The 21,733-nt window shown below is 36.0% G+C and overlaps 3 protein-coding genes across 4 annotated transcripts in view; 2 read left to right on the forward strand and 1 right to left on the reverse strand.

Moving 5' to 3' along the window:
- Positions 1-4,061: 4,061 nt before the first annotated feature.
- On the forward strand, positions 4,062-6,477 carry LOC116164329. The gene is made up of 2 exons (XM_031478497.1): positions 4,062-4,456; positions 5,532-6,477. Exons 1-2 carry the CDS (start codon positions 4,324-4,326, stop codon positions 6,338-6,340), a joined length of 942 nt encoding a protein of 313 aa, XP_031334357.1. The 5' UTR covers positions 4,062-4,323; the 3' UTR covers positions 6,341-6,477.
- Positions 6,478-7,218: 741 nt separating this feature from the next.
- On the forward strand, positions 7,219-10,062 carry LOC116164320 (palmitoleoyl-protein carboxylesterase NOTUM-like). Its single transcript, XM_031478484.1, has 5 exons — positions 7,219-7,473; positions 7,532-7,680; positions 7,729-8,223; positions 8,275-8,733; positions 8,787-10,062. The coding sequence occupies exons 1-5, from the start codon at positions 7,292-7,294 to the stop codon at positions 9,119-9,121; spliced, it is 1,620 nt and encodes a 539-aa protein (XP_031334344.1). The 5' UTR covers positions 7,219-7,291; the 3' UTR covers positions 9,122-10,062.
- Positions 10,063-13,460: 3,398 nt separating this feature from the next.
- LOC116164318 (ankyrin repeat and death domain-containing protein 1A-like) overlaps positions 13,461-21,733 on the reverse strand; it is a 35,469-nt gene continuing 27,196 nt past the window's right edge. For both annotated transcript variants that reach the window (XM_031478481.1, XM_031478480.1), the window contains 6 exons: positions 21,224-21,322; positions 20,754-20,852; positions 20,512-20,706; positions 18,722-18,962; positions 18,490-18,618; positions 13,461-14,079 (listed from right to left, as the gene is read on the reverse strand). In XM_031478481.1, coding sequence (XP_031334341.1) covers positions 13,994-14,079; positions 18,490-18,618; positions 18,722-18,962; positions 20,512-20,706; positions 20,754-20,852; positions 21,224-21,322 — 849 coding nt within the window. In that variant the 3' untranslated portion in view covers positions 13,461-13,993. The remainder of the gene's footprint in view (positions 14,080-18,489; positions 18,619-18,721; positions 18,963-20,511; positions 20,707-20,753; positions 20,853-21,223; positions 21,323-21,733) is intronic.

Consider the following 21,733-nt stretch of genomic DNA (forward strand, 5'->3'; position numbering starts at 1 on the left):
ATCATTTCGAAAAAGCTGTCGGGGAGTAAGAAAACTCGCGAACTTTAAACGCGAAATGACGCGGCTTGCATTTTAATCCTACACTTCAAATCACGACGGGAAGTTGCTACGTGTGTATGAAACTCGAGAGAGAGTTGTCTGACAGGTCGTTATGGTAACGAGAGTCCCTAGGGTGTCTCTAGGTATCCCAAATACTGTACAGTTGCGTCGACACACGGTCTATTCAGAAACACCCCCTCAACGTACAATTACAATAAATATAAACCTGCGGAAAACTTCTCTGTATTTTAGTTGAAACATCCTACGGGTGTTGCTGATTTAAAATGCAAATCTCAAAGGGGAGAAGGTGTAATTTGTTAGGTTGTAGGGTGAGGGGGTAGCGAAGCGATTACCTGTATTGAATTCTCGCACTTTATAAAAATGTGCGGAAAAAGAAATGAATTGTAATTTCCCCAAGTGCTATTTTTTGTAGGTATTTGAATTCGCGCAAAATGTATACGTGATCGAATACGAACAATAATTTATTTTCATCTGAAGATGTATTATTAGATAGAGTAAAATTAATGTGCTTCAACAAAACTGCAACTGTAATAAGTGTTTTTAATTGACATCTGTTGAAATGTCCAAAAAAAAAAATTTTCACATCTAATTTACATTATTGGAATTAATTTAGGGGTTCCTTTTTGAAAGTTAATGTAGGTAATTATTTTTTGGACGAATAAAAAAAATGCACTAAAAAACAACGTCCACCACCCAACAAGCCACGATTAATGTCCGTCTCTTCTATTTAAAACAATTTCCCTTTCTTTTCAACGGTTGCGCCTCTCCTCTATTTGAATTTGCCTCTTCGAGACACCTGTGTTGCTTCCGCGAAACCTGCTTATCTTCCAAATTAATTATCTCACGGAGCGATAACGAAGCCTTATCGTAATGACCGGACTACCGGAGATAAACTTTTACAACACAATGCAATTATTTCAAAATGATTAAAATTAATATTTTCACACTTAATTTAGTTTTACAATAAAATAAAGAACTTAAGCAAAGCGATTATTTCAAAAAAATTATACATAAATAAATAAATAATTGTAAATAAAATTAATGAACGTCTTCAATTCGTTTTCATTACCAATGAACAACCACATTTAACGGTACAAATAATTGAAATTTGACATATACAGGGTGATGGAAACGTTACTGTAGGTGCTGATACCAAATAAAACGTCCGCATGACGTGGTTTACACAACAATATAATATATAATAATTTCATAATGATAAGCTTCAATCGAACGGTTTTGGAGATGAGTTTTTTCCGAAATTTTTTAAAACATTCATTTTCAAACTAACTTGTCTTTTATAAGGTAAAGGTCTGTTCTCCACTGAAAAGTAACGGTAGTACATGGCAGAGAATAGAATTTTTATTAGTTGACTTTTGTTTAACAGAACCATCAAGAAACAAATTCTATTCTGTCATCATAAAGTAAATCACCAATAAATTTGACGTGTGAATCAAATGTATGTGAGGAATGTGTAGGAAAGATCGCTTTTGAATTGATGTAAAATTCTTTGCTGAAACTTAACAGGGCCGTATTGAAGATTTTTTAGGGCATCTGCAACGGGATCCCGTTACTTACTGGATTATTCAAACTTTAAATTTTTTTCGATTTTAAGTGCGTTTGAAACCTGGCGGTGCGAGGGAGTCATGGGAGTCGGATTACAGGAAAGAGTTTGTTTATTTTGCAGTCATATAGTTATCGAACTTGCTGCGTAGCATGAGTTTTGCGAAACATTACTCCACATTGAGTCTATTTATTCCTGTCAAATGATCTGATTAGACGCGAAAGTTTATTTTGATTCATGGAAAAGGTTCGAGTTGCCACGAGAGATGTCAATCAAAAATTAAAGTAGTGGGATGTTGGTAGTTCGGGGAGCACCAAGAAGTTAAGTTGATCACCTGTGAACCACTGTAGGGTGGTTTTTATTTTTGTGTAACATTAGCGTAAAGTGGTTAGCGAAGCTAAGTCAACTGCAAATTACCGTAGGTTGGATTGTATTTTGTTATTCAAATTGGCGTGGAGCCGTCTGCGCAGTTAATTCGACCATCTCTAATTTATCGCAGGGTATTTTTTTATATGTATATTGTACTCTAGTAATCGAGATTGTATATTATTTGACGAAAAAATCGCTTGCGCCTACTGTTGCAAGTACACGTAAAAGCAAATGTTTAAACTTGGATTAAAGTTTGGTATCCCTCATTTTCAAGGGATAATGTGCGCATTAAAAACTATTACGCGAAATACGCACAATAGTGGAAATTTAACCCATAAAGATAAAAACGGCATGATCTTAAATAAAGTTGAATTGCGAACCAGGAACTTTATTGCAAATATGGCCAACGGCGCGAAATTATGCTTTTATCATTCAAGGCGAACATTTGTAATGTTTCTAATTCTTCGCATCTCTGAAACGGCCGATAGTACGCAAACAATATTTTTTATATGATATTGACATTTGCAGTCCAGTTCCCTAATTTTTGAGTGATCGTGTTTGAAAAGAACCCCTTCATTACAGACACTTACGATTTTGTATACTGCCCTTTTCACTTCTTCGGATCATTTTGGAGTAGCTTAGTGGATCAACCAATATTTCGAGGTTGGACGGCCTTCAGACGCTACCATTAGTTTTCTGTTTAAATAAGGTAACCATGTATTTAAAATAGTAAACAAACCGAGTACTTTAAACGTTCTGAATTGTGTCTTGGTACTTTTTTTTTTTAATTTTTACACCAGGTATTCCTTTTGTGAATCCGTTTAAAGATGTAAGTTATTCCAGTAATCAATTTGTTATTATCCCAGTTCTTTATTTTTGCCACTAGAGGCCATCCCAATTCTTATTGCAATAGTTCTTTGTTTTGCCGATGGAGGCCGCGCTGATGTTTTCCATGATATTTCTAATCCCACCCATACTTTTCTTTCTGCTTACGCATTCATCGCATGTCTTCCTTTTCAGTGAAGATTCTACCGTGTTGGTTCGTTGCAAATTATTTTTATTTGTTACACCATTACTTTTCCACTGACTGGGGTGGAACTAGTTTCCTTCATGGTACTCTAATAGGAATTCATTTCTACCAATCATAGCCCTGCTCCTCGACCTCTTATCGTGATCGGGTATATTCCCTTATACCTCAAGACCGGATTGTCGGAAGAGGGTACTCACAAAGGGCGATTGAGACGTCTGCAAGAAATATATCCATTGGTGATGTCAAAACAAAAGCTATTTCGGTTTAAAAAAATGCGCTTTATCTGCACAAAGTTGTGCACAATTTATACTTGTTCCTCGGTGGAACCATTCAGTGCACGAAGACACAGTTGTTAAAATTTTTACATGTCTACTTAGTCAATATTACACCGAAAGTGGAAAACGTACATAACTTTCGATTTTTTTATATCAAGTTCTCGTCGCAATTATTTCATTTCACACAATTACAGGTCATTTCAATTATAACATATTAAAGGCACCGGATAAAGGAACGACAGTTGGTCTCACCATTTTCGACTTCTACCAAATAAAATTCTGAGAGGGGTGGGATTTAGAAGAAATATAGAAAATAAAAAATGATTGCGTAAGACTACGACTGGAAATAAAAAGTGGTCAGCAAAAATTGTGTGGGGAAACAAAATTGCAATAGAACGTTAGAAGTTGTGTATGCAACGTTGTTGTTTTCTTTCTAAAAGTTTTAAACCGCAATCATAGCGAAATCGTCGGTGGTCGCGTCAACAATAAAGTTCAAAATGAAGCGCACATTTTGATTAAAATAAAAGTTTATTGATTTGAACCGACATTTAACGCAGTTGTCTACCCACATGCTAGAGTGCATTTCGGTCTTTGTATATGACAGCCATTGTAAATAAAACGATTTATTTACTGTATGGTAACGCACAAGTTCTCTTTTTAAAATTAAAACAAGTTGGAGCATTTTGTTTAACATTCGCCCATATGGTGAAAATTTGTTAATCGCATTAAGGTCTATTCACACATATCAGTGCCGTATCCGCTCAGTTCCGTGAAATTCCATCAGTATCAGTCATAAATAATATCATTACTCTGAATTTAAATGAACGCATTCACACACATCCGACACAGTTCCGTATTTTAACCTTCAGTGTCAGAACAGTATCAGTACCGTCAAAAGTGCATATTGTCGCCAACGATATTTTTAATAAATCACTGACGTGTCTGTGCGTTGTTTGCTCGTTTGTGCGTATTGCATGTGTATAAATAATTACTTTAGTTTAGTATTGGATTGAAAATAAAAACCAAAAATGGATGATGAACAGCTGATTGAATTGGTTCGTAAATATTCTGTCCTTTACGATTTGTCACATCCAAAATATATGGACAACAGTTTCAAACTCGACATTTGGAATAAAATAGGAGGAGAAATGAAAGTAAATGGTAAGTACCTACTTATTTTTATTATAATTTTTTATGTCTATACATATTTTGTTAAGTATAGTCATATATTAATATTATACATATTAAAAAGTAATTCTCTCTTCTTGCCATGGTACAGATCCAATTTTTGAATTGAAGTACTCCTTGAAGAGTTCTCTCACCCGAAAAGCATCTTGTGTTGCATTGCCCCCCTGCATAGGCAGATTGTCAAGTCTTATTTCCTCTCTTGTCTCATTCGAATTGGCGTTGATTGTTTGGTATATGTACGTGTTTGCACCAAACTTTTTAATGAAATTGTGTAGAATACATGTTGAAAGTATTATATTATTATCTACATTTTCTGGTTTGGACTGTAGTCGCCTATTATAGATTCTAAATTTTTGACACAAAATGCCAAATGTGTTTTCGACAATTCGTCTAACACGACATAAGCGATAATTAAAGATACGCTTCTGTAGGTCTAAATCATGTCCTGGATATGGTCGCATTAAATAACTTTTTAGAGGGAATGCTTCGTCACCTACGATTACATGTGGAGCGTCAGTAGTTGTATCTGGCAATGTAGAATTTCCTGGTACAGATAAGGTACCTCGTTGAAGTGCTTTGCCTAAATTAGAGCTTGAAAAAATTCCACCATCGCTGTTCTTGCCGTAAGCACCAACATCAACCGCAATAAAATTGTAATGGGCGTCAACAAGCGCCAGCAAAACAACTGAGAACGTCTTCTTGTAATTGAAGAACAGAGAGCCGCTATTTGGTGGAGCCTGAATGATAATATGCTTCCCATCCAAAGCTCCCAAACAGTTAGGAAAATTCCAAAGTGTGAAAAAGTCGTTGGCTATAGATTTCCACATCTCTGTTGTAGGCTTTGGTAGCATTTCATTCAGAAGGCGCTCAGTTATAACCTTGCAAGTGTCCATTACAATCTTGTATACTGTACTATGCCCCAGGCGATAACTAAAGGAAATTGTTTTTAGGGAATCTCCCGTAGCTAAGTACCTGAAAAAAGAAATCATATTTTAATTAAAGATATTATGTAACTGCTTGTACTTTACAGTTTTTGAAATTGTTTCAGGTTCATCCTGTAAAGCTAGATGGAATAATATACGAGACAATTATCGCAAATCGATGAAGAAAACAAAAACTAAGAGCGGAGACCCTGCAAAAAAAATAAAACGGTATAAATATTTCGAACAACTAAGCTTCTTAAGCAATTATTTCTACGAGAGGGAAACAAAAGGCAATATTGAAAACGATGTAGAAAACATAGATGAAGAAGAAAACTCGCAGAATGTGGATGCAGAAGAAACATATGTATCATCGGAACCTAATGAATCAGGGCCAAATGTTTCAGATGTATTGGAACCTAATGTATTAGATTCGAGTGAAAACAAGCAATCTCATTTAACTCAACGCTCATTCAAAACATCATCAAGAAGGCTACCGCCACAACAAACTGCTTCAGCAAAACTAATGGAGTATTTGATAAGTGACAAAAAGGACAAGCAAGTTACTACTGCTCCGCAACACCACGTGGACGCATTTCTAGCTGGTGTAGCTCCAACATTAAAAAGTTTTACGCCATATTACTTGCATCTAGCAAAATCTGAAATATTTCACACGGTGCAAAAATACGAAATGGAAATGATCATGCAGCAGGACTCATATCCAAGACCTGGCCCCAATTTTGTTAACACAAGGCTACATTCCGAGCACTCATCATCGACCTCCACGTCAAGAGGAACTACTCCTTTACCGTCGCCTGTTGCACCATTTCCACAACATAGTTTGCAAAATCCAAATCAAAATGAATTTTCATCTGTGGGAGATTCAAACGCGACCAACAACCCTTTGCAAAGTTATTTTCACAACTTTCCAAATTAACTGAACATGATTTTTTACATTAAGTATGTACAAATATATATTGTCGAGATTTGTATTGTTATTACTTACCTCAAACAAACTGCTAGTTGTTCCCTCGGTGTAATAGACTTTCTCCAATGAGTGTCTTGTTTTTTTAATTGTGGTCCTATTTTACTGAGAAGAATATTGAAACACTCTTCGGACATTCTAAAATATTCGAAAAATTTTGTTTCGTCGTGCATCAGTTCCTTGTATAAGGTAGCAAACTCTCCTTCAGTTTCTCTTTTTCTCCAAGCCTCATGTACCCATTTGCGCTTCTTTGTATGATGCGTCTCTTCTTCATCTAAAATTACAGCAATCATAGCCAATTCTCTGTCTGTAAACGCAGCCATCCTGATCGTCAATCGCTGAGAACTGAACTGAAACTGTACGGATATGTGTGAAGAGACTCCACTGGCACGTCACGGATGTCACTGAAACTGAACTGACACGGCACTGAGACGTCACTGTTATGTGTGAATCGACCTTAACAGACCGCCGCCTTAAGGCGAAGTAGGCTGAGGTAATCCAATTATACTAATAGGTACGAGTATATCTAAAGGATAGTTAACGTAGTTGGATTAGCAAAAATTATGCAGCAAAACATGTGCCATTTGATGTCAGTTAATATAATAACATTGTATAATAAACACGGCGTAACCGTGACATCGCAAGTAATAGATGTAAAAACTATGATACATTCCGCAACGCCAAGACTAACCCACATAGCAAACCGTATTTTAAACAAATTTTGACCTCAGCTAAGTATTACAAAAAATGTGACGGTATATAATCTCAAAGGGAATCGGCTACCGGATAAAATTTATACTTTAGGCCAGGCAGTCATGCGTGGATTTCGTCCGCCTTGACAAAACACCTAGTTTTTAGTAAGGTGTGTTCTCCATTTTCCAGGTGATCGTGTTATGGACGGGTATGATATACGCTTTTCCTGCAGGCACGAACAGTAATGTTGTACTGGAGAGCCCCATCAGTACGAACACAATTCAAAGAATCTATGAAACTTCGGAAATTAAAGACAATGAAGAGACACGGTTACTGAAGAAGGTGTTTTTGTCTAATCGATCAATTACATGCAACGATGGCTCGCAGGCAGGGTAAGCACTATCATCCACAATGTGTGTCGGCAGTTTGTCACACACGAGTACGTTTTAGATTCTACTTAAGAAAGTCGCATTCGAGTAAGACCTGGATCATTTACCTAGAAGGCGGTTGGTACTGCTTCGATCAACAGACGTGTCGAAATCGATGGTTGCGTCAAAGGCATTTTATGACTTCCTCGCAATGGCCGGAAACGAGAAATGGTAACGTACCTGTCCAATTACTCTTTCGCTAAAATTGTTGGTTTGCAGAAGGTGGGATTTTATCACCCAATGAAGAGGAAAATCCCTTCTGGTGGAACGCAAATCATGTGTTTGTGCCATATTGCACCAGCGATTCTTGGAGCGGTTCTCGAAAATCACGCGATGAAATGTTTACTTTTATGGGAACGTTAATAGTACAACAAGTAGTAAAAGATTTAGTGCCTCTTGGTTTAAAGAACAGTACAAAACTTTTGCTAACGGGAAGCAGCGCCGGTGCGGTAGGGGTTATGATCAATTTGGACCCTACTAGGGCACTGTTAAACGATGTTTTAAATCTTAAACAAATTGAGGTGCGGGGCGTGGCCGATTCTGGTTGGTTTCTAGACCGCACCCCATACGCTCCAACGTTGAGGCCAGCTGTAGACGCAATTCGAAAGGGCATGCAGCTTTGGCACGCCAAGGTACCCAAAAGGTGTCGTAAGATTTACGGAAGCGAGCCGTGGAATTGCTACTTTGGTTACCGTTTATACCCAACTCTGAAAAGTAAGTACTTCGATTGGTATGCTGTTCATTATGTAATCCAATACTTTGTAGCGCCTCTCTTCATATTCCAATGGCTGTTTGATGAGGTTCAAATGAACGCTGACAATGTAGGTGCTCCAGTTACGAAGCAGCAGTGGGATTACATTCACAAAATGGGAGACGCTTTACGTCAAAGCTTTGAAAATGTTTCAGCCGTATTCGCCCCTTCTTGCATTTCTCATTCAGTCCTGACAAAAAAAGATTGGCTTAATGTTAAAATTGAAGACGTTTCGCTACCACAGGCACTTTACTGTTGGGAAAGGCAGCATTTAAAACCTCGAAAAAAGAAGCACAATCGGGGACCTTCCATAGCGTCCGAGGAATCTACACTATTTTCGCATCGGCTTAATCGAAAATTCAAGAATTTTGACTTACTTGAACAACGAAACGCCACAAGCGACGATGAGCGAACCAGCCATAAAAGAAAGCGACGAAAGAGAAGGAGGAAAGAGCGAGGCAAGGAAAGAAAATGTAAGTCCTTACTATATCTCCTACTTACGATCTAATATCCCTTTTACTTGTAGGTTGCACATTCAAAGGACAGAATGAGCGATGTGAGAGCAATGTTGCCCCACAGAATCAACGTTCTAGAAGATCAGTTCTGAAAGCACAAAAAGGTTCCAATTCTGAAGTTTGTTCGCATAGGCGACTGGAAAGATGTACATGGCCACAGTGTAATCGATCGTGCCCGAGATTGCATAATCCGTTCACCGGTGACGAAATGGACTTCATTGAGTTATTAAAGTCGTTTGGTCTAGATATGGAAAGTGTCGCAGATGCCCTAGGTATAGACATGCCAACTTTTAATAATATGGACCCTTCAGAATTACTAAATCTACTGACCCAACAATCTAGCTGATAAAGTTTCATAATTATTATTTCATTTGTACTGTTCCTTTCCCTATTTCTAACTGCCATTTGAACGATGTCTTGGTCTTTAGTCTTAATCGATGTCGTATTTGACAACTAAATTAACACTTCACAATAATTGAAACAAACGGAAGGAGTAAATGCACCAATTTAGTTTGTAAATAGTTGTACAGTTGTTAAATTTATATTTTTTAAGTTGGTTGCTTATTTATACCTTATTTGCGTATAAATCCGTTTTAATAGCTATCCAAAGATTTGCCCAAATAGTAACCATAGGACTGATTTTTGTTCTACCTCACTATCTTAGATTGTACTTGCTAAGTTAGTTACTCAGAATTCAAGCTTTCACCTTTCTACACAAGACTGAAATAAGTATAGAATTAAACGGTTAATAGCTTTATTCGTTGTAATATCAGTACTTATGTAAATACATAACAATTTCAATGGTTAAACGCTAAGATTGGCCTTATTTGCTACTAACTACGTTTACATTGATTATGTGAGGGTCTCTCTTAATGTATTTCTGAATAAAGTACAGATTAAATCCGTGTACCTGGTAAAATATCAGTATTGTAAGGTTAGTACTTTCAGTAATGTAGGTGTAATGCCAGAGTTTTTATTTAATTCATGCACAAATGCTCAATTTACCAGAATCTTATTATACGTAAAGTACCTTGTAATTTATTTATTATATATATTGAGTAGATTAAGAAAATGTAAAAACAAATATATTTTTGTACAAAGTTATATAGTTATAACATCCGCATTGTCCCAAATGAGAATGAAGTCGATTGAATTTTACTTTTATTTTCAAAATGTTTGATTTGAACTAAAATGGCACTTTAATTTATTATCTAACTACTAGAATGCCTACAGCCAGCTTCAATTTATTGTAATGTAATGAACTTAAGGCACAAATCTAAATATAAATTTGTAAGCAGTTTTAAAAGACCTTTTTTTGTATTACAAATTTCAGTTTCTAGAACCAAACAGAAACATAGTATGACCGATTAGTATGGTAGTATACAAACAATACTATCTAACGATTTTAGCCAGCGGCAGATTTAGTCAGGGGCTTTAAAGAAGCCGAGCCAGCGGGGGCCCCGTGCCAACCACTACAAAAGGGATTAATAAGAAGAATGAGTCCAATAAGATGCTAAATTTTCATTAATTTTCAGACTTTATAAAATGCGAGTGTGATTGGACGCGCGTTATTGGGTGCAAATGTAAGAGGTTCATGCGTAATGCCCCCTAAATTCGTGAAATGTAGTTCATTTTCTCTTTCCAACGACAAGTGGAACGAGCGGGAGCGAGGCAGGGAGCATAGAACCGAGAGTCAAGCTACGTTCCGAGGCGAAACCACAGTAAGGTCGCGGTAATTCGAGGTTCCGTGCCATCCGCCCTCCAAAAGAAAAACAAGATACGCAACTTTTAATGCGGCTCATATTATCCTTGAACTAGCAGAAATTGATTAGAGGGTTGACATCGCTATCTCTTTTCGTTCTCGAGTTAGACGAGGAACAGGCGGACAGACAGACAAAACCATCACCTAATGGGAACTTCTTTCGAAAAAATTCTCTAAAACACTTGGGAACTCAAAACCATATTCTATTTTTAAAAAACGCACTCGGGAGGTTAATATTAACTATCACTCAGCATTCAGAACCATTAGAAAGAACATCAGTACAAAATTTCAGTCAAATCGATCTGCTCCCTATAAAGTTATACAATTCAATAAATATCGATTTTATTGCCAAAATGGCTTCGAATCGCCTCCAAAAGCTGTTTAGCTCTCGATCTGGTAGTTTCGAAGTAGGTGATACGGCATCAGGCTGCTGAGAGAGTGTAATTGAAGTGTCGCCGAATAATATACGCCCTGCTTCCTCCAGAACCAGCTCATTTCCGGATCGTTGTTAAACCTGATGCGTATTTGCTAAAAGTCGAAATCAGTTTATGGGGGACGGCGACATTCTTGATGAATACTACGTCCCTAACACTTATGTCAATTTCTGGCGCGCCCCTTGTCTTGTCTTCCCTGTCGTTTCTCTTTTGCTTATTTAGCAGGTCAACTTTGAACCTAGGTACAAAAAAAAACACCTGTACCTGTGAGCTATTTTAAGGTATCGTAGTAGATGTATTCAATTGATGTTTACTTTACTCAGGATAAAAGAAATAGAGCCTGGAATCAAAATTGTTTTCCACTAAAGCATTTTTTTAAATTAAAGATACGTGATTTATTAAAGTAGAATAGTTTTACAGAGTAATTTACAGAGTAAATTTACATCTTATAAAATTAAATTTTATTATTTTTAAATAATTGTACTTTAAATGAATTTTTGAATTGATTGGCATTCGACAAATAAAAGATTTCGTTAAAATGTTTATATGTTGGTAGGCTTCCAAATATTGAAGCAGCATATCCTCTTTGGATGGCAATACTAGTCCGTTGAAAAAGGAAACTGCTTGCAGTTTGCACGGGTATCGTTTGAAGAATCAGAAATATTCTTTTTCCAATTTCATTAATGAATTTATAAGCTTGTTGACCGCATACACCTAAAGTTTCTACAGCCACTGGGAAGAAAAGGTATGACTTCGTCAAATTCCGATAATTATATATTTTAGCATTTTTGCTCGATGTGGCCTGGGTCCATGATGTATCTTCTAAATAGTTGTTCGTTATGTCTTCGAGAATAATACACGTTTGATTGTCCAAAACTTTCCAATTCGTCTATGCGATGCCATGATGAGCTACATCTTAAAATATATATCATTTTAGGTATTGCAAGGTAGTTTTTTAAAAGGTATGTGTTTAGGAATGTCATCTAATAATGAGAGAAGTTGAGTTTTCTCACGTATACATTCAGGTGAAGTTTCATTAGTAATAGGAGCGCCAAGTATATTCCATTGAGATCTTGCGGGTAATTCAATGTCAGGAAATATTGAATTAAATTTAATTATATCATTAACAAGAGGAGTTGATAAGAAAAGTAACTCGCATTTGGCCAAATTAATTTCAAGGCCAATTTGGTGGGACAGGTGACTGATATCGTTAAAGCTTTTTAATACAGAATCTCTGTCACCACCTATCGCACCATCGTCAAGACACCAGCAGTTGAAATCAATATTGATTAATCGGGTAAGATCATCAATAGCGATACAGAATAGAACAGGGCCTAGAGGATCCTCTTGTTTCATAAGAAAGGTATGATGTACAACCATAACATTGGCAGAGAAATGAGTAGGTATTAATGAGATGTCTAATCGAAAAAGTACGAATTGTTTTGGATTCTACGCACCAAAATTAATAAGAAAAAGTGTTTTCCCAAGAAATTTTGGTGTAGTCGATTTTTGGCAAAAAAGGAAGGTTATACACTGCCTTTTTTTGAGCCCCGAAAAAAATATTGTCTCAGATCGACCCGGAAAAAAAATGTTCTTATAGAATGTGGCCTGTAGAATCCATAATTTCAAACAGTTCCAAGATTGGGCTACTAGTTCCAAAGTTACAGCCCTTTGAATTTTTTTTCGAAATTGGTTTCTAGTCTATAACTTTTGATTGAGAAGTCTGATCGAAAAAGTACGAATTGTTTGGGATTCTACGCACCAAAATTAATAAGAAAAAGTGTTTTCCCGAGAAATTTTGGTGCAGTCGATTTTTGGTAAAAAAAAGAAGGTTATACACTGCCTTTTTTTGAGGCGCTTAATAAAAATTGTCTCAGATCGACACGGAAAAAAAATTTCTTATAAAATGTGGCCTGTAGAATCCATAATTTCAAACAGTTCCAAGATTGGGCTACTAGTTCCAAAGTTACAGCCCTTTAAATTTTCTTTCGAAATTGGTTTCTAGTCTATAACTTTTTATTGAGAAGTCTGATCGAAAAAGTACGAATTGTTTTGGATTCTACGCACCAAAATTAAAAAGAAAAAGTGTTTTCCCGAGAAATTTTGTTGCAGTCGATTTTTGGTAAAAAAGGAGGGTTAAGTATCCAAAAACTTTGCTAAGTATACGAATACTAAATATTTGTGAATGTACTGGTATTTGAGTTACAAATACAAATACTGCTTCCATAAAAGTGTTTAATTACAAAGTATTTTCTAGTAGAATTTTGTATGTACCTACAATAGATAAAAATCACAATCTTTAAGATTCGACCACCACCGAAAAAAATAGAAACATTACCTTAGCATTATATTTTGTTGCTGTGACGAGTTGTTTGCAGTACAATCTACAAAAAAAGTCTGTAGGTACTACTGCAGATCCAGATTTGGTATTTGTTCTGATTGCGTCTTGTAGTAGAGAAACCATTTGGATAAATAATAAAAAAAGTCAGTCAAATGTAACCTTTTATTTATAAAAACAAACACAAAGACCTTTTGGACTTTAGATTTTAGTTGGAATATAATCTTTAAATAAACTATATAATTAGGTAGGTAACTGTGAAAGCGAGATTAAACATTTACAGCATCCATACATCTAAATTGTCGATACAAATGATATATCTAATTGACAAATTTCAATGTCGATATCACACCTACTTTGTATGACAGCTCAATAAAGCAGACTATTCGTTAATTTTGTGTATAATCAAAATTTTGGATTCAGTGCTTTAACCATTTTCATTTAGTGCAAATACATTGACGATCTTTACCTTTTATACATAAGTTGGTCCAAACGTTTCGATAGAAAGACTTGAAAAAATCGTGTATATAATTCAATTTATATAAATAGAGCTACCATTCAGATTACACAAATATAAAAATAGGTTGTGAAATATACTTATAGGTATTATATAAATCGATATAGGTACACGATATGTTCGTTTATCATAAGATTCATTGAACGCAAAAATGTAACTCAACTTTACTAAGTTATACTGCAATGGCCACAACTTTTTTTACTACCTTTTCTTCTTTCTTCGTTTTCCTGATCTAACTTTCTTCGTAGAGCATCTGAAACAAGCGGAAAGAAAATAAGATAGGGACTCATTCGGGACTTAAATGGGACTTTAGACCTCAATTGAAACTAGACGTTCGAGTCGTTATAGACAGTTGAAAATGGAAATCAGAAATATAGAAATAAATGCGCTTGATGACAAATGCTTTTTATGGCCACGATTCTCTTTCAGTTGTTGGCCCTCCATATTTTTACAGCTTGAGTCTCTTCAATATTTCCAATCTCCACTCCCAACTGATTTTGTCAATGTTGAGAACCAAATTCCCAAATAAAAAAATTCACAAAGACGCCTCTACATGCAATAATGATTATACAACCGAAGCATAAGGGATGGCACACTTAATAAAATACCCATAATAAGCTAATGTAAACGTTATTGCAAATAGATGAACTGAAACTATCCCATTGGAAATTATTTTAAACGACTTTTCTATATTTCATTTTAAATGACGTACAAAAAGCGTTTCTTGCTTTACATTTAAATACTTTTCTGACTCTATTTTATTTTTACTTTTTCTAACATATTGCTGCTGCACGGGGAATATATCCCCTTGAAGGTATACCAAACAAAATACATTCGAAGTAATGTTAGTTGCCTACTACCCTTTAAACGCATCGTTTTTCAAACAATCGATATCGTGGAACGAAGGGTGTTTCGCCAATTTCTGAGCCTTTCTATTCCCACTAGCTATACAAAGTAATTGAATTTGTTTTACGTGGAAATTCATGCAAAAATGATCTAAATAGTACTTATTGTATTATTTACAGCTGCTGCGCTTTGAAGTTTCTGACAGAGTCATGTGCTATGTAGTTGATCCTTCAGTTAGTTGCTTTTTGGATTCTCCATTCTCAGTTTAAATACGTATTCAGCGGACAATTTACGAGCAATCTGATAATTGACTCAATTCGCATCTACAGATCCTTCAGCTTTGTTCCTCTGACGTACGTTAAACATTCCAACGCCCTTTCATATATCGTCGTACTAGTGTAGGAAAATTAGCTTTTTTAGAAGAAAAAATTTATAAAGTTTTGAGATTTTAGTTATGAACTCTCAGTAGGAACCCAAATACAGATCTGAAAAGTTCCCACCTCCTCGGTGGGAGCTTTATCCCCTTTGCTCAAAAAACCACCCCCAATCGTAACCTCACGATCTTTTTCGGCGTTTTGTTCGTAAACCGCAACTTCTACGAAAAAATGTTATAGAACTTTTTATATTCTCCATTAAATTCTTTATAAAAATGTTTTTTTTACTGTTTTTTGCGTATCTTCCACCCAACGCTCGTAAATGACCTTGTATTAGTCTGAGCAAAAAAATGTATAGAATCGAAATTAAAGAGCAATTTTCGTCGATGAGGGATTATTTTATATTACAACCACTTCTTGTAAATTCTTTTTTCAATTTATTAAGTTTATAGTCTGCGATTTTCCTCTCCTAAAAAAAGGCAAAAGGGCAAATAAAATATTATATTCGCAACCCCTCTCAAAAAGCGAATGGCTTTGTCCGATGGAGAAAGAGTGATGAAGAAATTAAATATTAATTATTCACTATTTGTGATATGATGGTTAGTGATGCCCCCGTTGGTCTCGTCTCGAATTTTCGAAACGAGACCAAGGTTCAGTCTCGTCTTGTCTCATCTCGACGAGACGAGACTAACCATCAGTCTCGGGCTCTCGACTCTCGTTTGGTCTCGAAGTTTTTTTTGTTTTATTTTACTGTTTTTTTTTTAAATTTTAATCAAGAAAATCCATTGAAATAACATGCATTCCAATTGTTGACATAAACCGTTCCTGACCTTACTGATTTAGGACTTAATTACAATAGGTGTTATATTATACAACTGTAATTTTTCTTAAATCCAGGAAGTCTTCGACAGCTTTATTTTATTGGCGGACAATTGATTTATTAAACCTGTACCCTTATCAAGAGATTTGGTAATAATACTTAATAGGATTGCTTTATATTAAATGCCCTTAATGCTCTCATTTTATTTTCACAAGTTTATGGCATTAAATCCAATCGTTTCTAGGTATATAGGTATAGTGACTCAATTTAGAACAGTGGATACAACCGGGTATCTCGTTTTTGATTGGTAGCTCGTTCTGGTCGCCATATTGGGGCTAAAATGCTATACCTAGGTACTTTAGTATGAGTTTACACTTTTTTGTGTTCTTGCGAAATTCTGTGAACAAAGGCGCTGCTTAAGGTAAAATGTATACTGTGGACATATGACATATTCAAATATAGTTACTGTAAGTATAAGTACTTACATATTTACTGCGTAGTTAAGACCATAAAAGCAAGATTTTACAAAATAACTTGGACAGATTATCTTTAAGTATTTAAGTAACAAAGAATTCAGTGAGATACCTAGTTACAGTAGTTACATTACCAGTTAAATTTTACGAAAGCTAATATTTTTTTAGCTGCAGAATGGTAAAGAAAATCCTTATAATACACATAATTATGTTTCGTGATTAGCAGATAGATAAGGAAGGTCAATATTATTTGTTATGCCTTCGTGGTGTCTTTTATACATGCTTTACGCCATTTTTGGATAGTATGGCGAGACCACGCGAGACCAAACGACACTAGACGAGACGAGACTTTGAAAGTCTCGTCTCGTCTCGTCTCGCGGCAACAATAATGATTGTAACTGATGCATTTATCTCATGTACATTTACCAAAGATTCAAAAATAGAACATGCAATGTAGAAAAAAAAACTGCTCTTTAATTTCGATTCTATAAATTTTTTTACTCAGATTCACTTTACGAGATAATCGCCGCAAAAAAACAGCGGTGGGCTCATTTTTCTCTTTGCGCTGAAAACTATGCTTATTTTCCAAGGTCATTTACGAGCGTTGGGTGGGAGATACCCAAAAACAGTAAGAAACATCTTTATAGAGAATTTAATGGAGAATATAAAAAGTCCTATAACATTTTTTCGTAGAAGTTGTGGTTTACGAGCAAAACCCCGAAAAATTCGCGAGGTCACGATTGGGAGTGGTGTTTTGGGCAAAAGGGGAAGAAGCTCCCACCGGGGAGGTGGGAACTTTTCAGATCTGTATTTGGGTCCCTACTGAGAGTTCATATCCAAATTTTTAAAACTTTATAAATTTTTTCTTCTATTCCTTGTTTTACGAACTAACTTGCTTACACTATACTCTCTTTGCTTTTCTCCAATGCAATTCAGTATTTCAGTTATTAAATTTACTATGTGCAAATGGTACAGCAGCTAAATACAAAATGGATTTTACTAAATAGAAATACTGATAAGGAGAACTACCTGCATGTCCATTTTACGTTCTCTCTTTTCAAAAATGTCTTGAAGATGTCATAACATTCATAAAGAATGTATGTATACCTAATACGGCTTTTTTACAGGCATCAGTCACGGACCTGGCCTGATTACGCTGTTTCATTATCTATCCGTTCCAATTCTGTATCATCTTTTCTTTTGCATCTTCTAACACCACCTGTTTTCATGGGATTTTTGATCTGTCCTTTTTCTTTCTCTAAATTGCTTAATATCACGTATGTTTTACTTTCCTACTATTTGCAGTCCCATGTCTAAGGCCCAATTCATTCATCATCTTCAACAGCATCTTGGTTTTCTCGCTATAAGCGCGACCACGTCGGCATACAACTTTGTAACCGTAATCCAGGAGCCCTTCCCTATTTAATTGAACTGATCTATTAATTTGTTCTAGGAATTTTACCATTTAATGCTGCAAGCACTTTTTAATGTCTTATTTTGATCAGATTCTGCGGTATTTCAAACTCTTTGATTACCTCTAGCAATTTGCCACATTTTACAGTGGCATAAGCAGAGCTAAAATCAACAAACAATATGGCTGCAAGGATTTTATATTCATTTTAATGTTGGAAACCTTGAAATGCCGTTGGCGCCTTTTAATTATTCTATGGTGTTTGATTTTTGGGCCATTTTGTGATGAGTTATGAGTGGGGAGAAAGGCGTTGATGAGAGAAAGTTTGATAGTTTCTTTGGTTTTTCTTAATAATAAAAATATTAAATATTCGTGGAAAATAGCTAACGTCAGAAGTGGGATTAATCGGGATCAACTTAGATTGTGCACGGTGGACCTTATGATTACGTGGTAAGCGATTTTTAATAAAGAATGATTTTACCTAAGTATTGCCGTTGGCGAGTTATTTCAGACAAAGCGAAAACAAAAATGTTCGTAGGTACTTCAATTATGCCAGTGCAATCAGACTTACTTCAGTATTTCTGACTACTTTAGCACCCCACAGTTCTCCCCTAATGATATACTGTCGATTTGCACCGCGTATAAGTGAAAACTATTCAGAAATCGCTGACGAAATCAAACAAAATGTAAGTAGCATGATTGAAAAGGTACCTATTTTGTAAGGGCAATTAAAACATACCTGCAACTGATCGTTTTTCTATTGCAGTCAAACTATCATACAACTCACGAATTGGATTAGCGTCTGGTGGTAAACCATGAGACCATATAAGCATCATTCGGTATCCATGTTCTTTGTAACTCGAAGGACCTACAAATAAATAATTTATTTAAAAAAAATTATTTAACAACCAATTCGCTATTTAAAATTGATTGAGCAGTTATCAAAGCAGCTTTGCCGTTTTCGAACGTACCTGTGTATTGGTGTTCAATTGCTCGTATCTGCTCCTCCGTGAAAGCCCAATGGTTAGCAAGACGTTTCCACTCCCCAGGACTGAGCTGTTTGTAGGCGAGTTTAAACAATATCTCCCTCAGACGCTCGCTATCCCATCGTCGAATTCCTTCATCCTTCGAGTATCGCAGCTTCATGCGGGCGGAATTTAGGACCGGCCTCAATCCTCCCTCCTTTTTACTAATGTTGTTACTTTTTTCCTCCTGATGCAAATGGCAGGCACTTTATAACAGAAGCAACTACTTGTAGTACATTTAAAAGTAGCACGCAAATGAAATTTTTAGTGCATTTGCGTCAAATTTTACTACTTGAAAATGCAAACCTTATGATAAATAATCTTTTAAAATAAATATAGTGTTCTCTTTGGTGTCGAGGTCTTAAACAAGACTCAATTAATTCATAACCAGTGTTTTTATTCATAATCAACCCAACAATCAGGAAAATGGAACTCTTTTGCCTTTCGCTTATGTTAAACGTCTATTGACCAGGTATTGACTCATGTAAAAACGGTTTCCAGATTCGATGGGGTCAAGTCGAATGAAATAGTCGATGTTCCATGGGTCAGATTGAGCCAAGAACGGAGGGTTATGGGTCAATTCATTTGACTGTTTTAATCCAGTCGGGTTTGGTAGACTTATTTTGACAGCTTTTCATTTGGGTCACACTGTTCGCCACACGAAAACCTAATATTACATTCGGACTTTATCTCAAAAACTGGGACTTAAACTCTGATATTCTCATTTTACCTCGGACATTCTGACAAACTCGGAATATCCTATCCTAAGTGATAAAGTATCTGAAATAGGTAACTAAAGATACACAGTAATCTTATATGAATATGAAAGCTCCAAGACAGACACATAGGGTAATAAAATACCCTGATTATGTGATCCCAGTAGATCAAAGTCAAAATTCAAATAACTGGGGTTAGCGAACAGGAAAGCTCTGTTTCGAGGCCTTATTTAATGGTCGGTCGGTCACCTATGTAAAGTCGCGTAGTAAGTATATGATTTCAAAAACTATCGCACCGTTTTTCAGTAAATGACCTGTTAATTATTTTAAAATTCGTTCAATCATTTGCAATCAAGAGCTCTTAATACAAGGTTATCACTACAAAAGCATTTTTAAAGAGCTTTTCATGTGGGAGTTGCGATTTAAAAATGCGAAAGCAGGGTTTGTGGGGTGCATTGGAGGTTCGCCCATATTAAATTTTTGGGATTTTTTGATAACATAGGTACTGAATCTCTCTACTGGCAACTTTAACAATTGATACACGTGCGTTTTAATTTCGAGGGGGATGTTTTAGACAGATTGCCACCTATCTTATTAACTTTGTATTTTATTCCACTTAGTTTGTTCATCGTTTTTGCTTGATTCCTCTAAAAGTAGGACAGAGGAAGTTTCCTTCGCGTTGGGGGTTAACAGTTTAATTGAAAAGTAGAATTGATGTGATTTTCCTAATGTATGGCTTGTCCACAGGGAGTGAAATCTATATCTGGCATGATACGCTCTAACATAGATACACTGCATAATTCACTTTAAAGTCAATAGGAAGGCAGAGAACTCTAATAACACCCATTGTATTTCATCTAGAGAAATTCTAATAAAACAACCCTCAATGTTGGTTTGAACTTAGCTAAAGTTTGAAGTTAGTCGTCACGAAAGTGAGCTTTTCTATTAAGCTCCGGTATAAATAATTCTAAAGTAAAACTTTCGGTATTCCGCAATAAACTCAACAAAGCAGAAACTTACGTGAGGAGGGTAGTCGAGACGTGCCGTTTTTATTATCATGTCAACAATGGCCGTAAAGCTACCTCTAGCGGCTATGTACAACGGTGTTCTGCCACCTTGCTCTCGCTGTTCAATATTTGCGCCAGCCGACAACAAAAGCTTGCAAATGTCCACATGCCCCATTTCGGCTGCGATATGTATTGGAGATTGAAGACGCTGGAATCATCAAGTTGTACCACGTGCGTAAAAGAGACAATACTTACCGAATTTAATGCGTTCAAGTCTGCACCTTTTCCTATAAGTATTTCAACTATATCGACTACGTTTACTTGACAAGCCAAATGCAACGGTGTATTTCCCATCTGCAAGCACACAGATAAAAGATGCTGTTAAATAAAATGTCACGCTAGGTTTGATATTCGTCAAAAGCAACGCTGAAGAAAATGATCATATCAGATGTACAACCAAGAGGGACAAACAGTAAATTTGATAGTTGTCTACGTTTGCGTAACAAAGAGAGTTTACTCCATTATTTTCTGCTCACCACAACAAAGAGCGTTTGCTAAATTTGAGGAAAATGTATAGTAATAGTGTGCTAAAATTAAATCTAAGGGTTGGTTAAATCTTCCGAGTAGACGTTTAAAACATGATACCAAATTGACTAGTTTGAAATCTCAGTGGTGCACGTGCTGTTTGAAACCAAATTCACTTTACACATTTATTTCGCACTTACCTTATTTTGTGTATTTAAATGTGCACCATGTTGCATGAGAGCTTCCAAAATCCCTCGGCTACCCAAACTGCAGGCGATGTGCAGTGGAGAAAATCCCTTCTGAAACATTAAAAGACACCCCATATAATACATTGGCAGCAACGCTTAATGAATGTTCCTAGGAATTAATGATGATGATGAGATCAATTGACTAGCGATTGGCATACTTACGGCATACGGGACCTTGGACCTATGGCATATTTTTACAAGACATACAAAAAAGAAAATCTCTTATACCCATATTTCATATTTTTCTAAGTTTCAGTGGAATATATTTATACGATATGAATTGTAGAATTGCTACATAAAGGTTTCATGGGCACATCTGGCCAAGAACATCATTAACAGATGTGTCCCGTCCAAATGTTCCCCTTTCCCTTTGTGTGCACCCATTTCTGACACTCCGTCCCCAAGATATTCGCATTTGAAGTATTTATCCTATCTATAGGTGGGCTTGCGCCATGACTACAA

Source organism: Photinus pyralis, unplaced genomic scaffold (assembly GCF_008802855.1).
Source record: "Photinus pyralis isolate 1611_PpyrPB1 unplaced genomic scaffold, Ppyr1.3 Ppyr1.4_LG2, whole genome shotgun sequence".
Classification (NCBI taxonomy): domain Eukaryota; kingdom Metazoa; phylum Arthropoda; class Insecta; order Coleoptera; family Lampyridae; genus Photinus; species Photinus pyralis.

What these genes read in the sequence shown, in the direction of transcription:
- LOC116164329 (XM_031478497.1), top strand. Translation starts at nt 4,324, where the DNA reads ATGGATGATGAACAGCTGATTGAATTGGTTCGTAAATATTCTGTCCTT. An exon ending in AGGAGAAATGAAAGTAAATG is followed by an intron (nt 4,457 to 5,531) that starts GTAAGTACCTAC and finishes AAATTGTTTCAG; the next exon opens with GTTCATCCTGTAAAGCTAGA.
- LOC116164320 (XM_031478484.1), top strand. Translation starts at nt 7,292, where the DNA reads ATGATATACGCTTTTCCTGCAGGCACGAACAGTAATGTTGTACTGGAG. An exon ending in AACGATGGCTCGCAGGCAGG is followed by an intron (nt 7,474 to 7,531) that starts GTAAGCACTATC and finishes AGTACGTTTTAG; the next exon opens with ATTCTACTTAAGAAAGTCGC. An exon ending in ATGGCCGGAAACGAGAAATG is followed by an intron (nt 7,681 to 7,728) that starts GTAACGTACCTG and finishes GTTGGTTTGCAG; the next exon opens with AAGGTGGGATTTTATCACCC.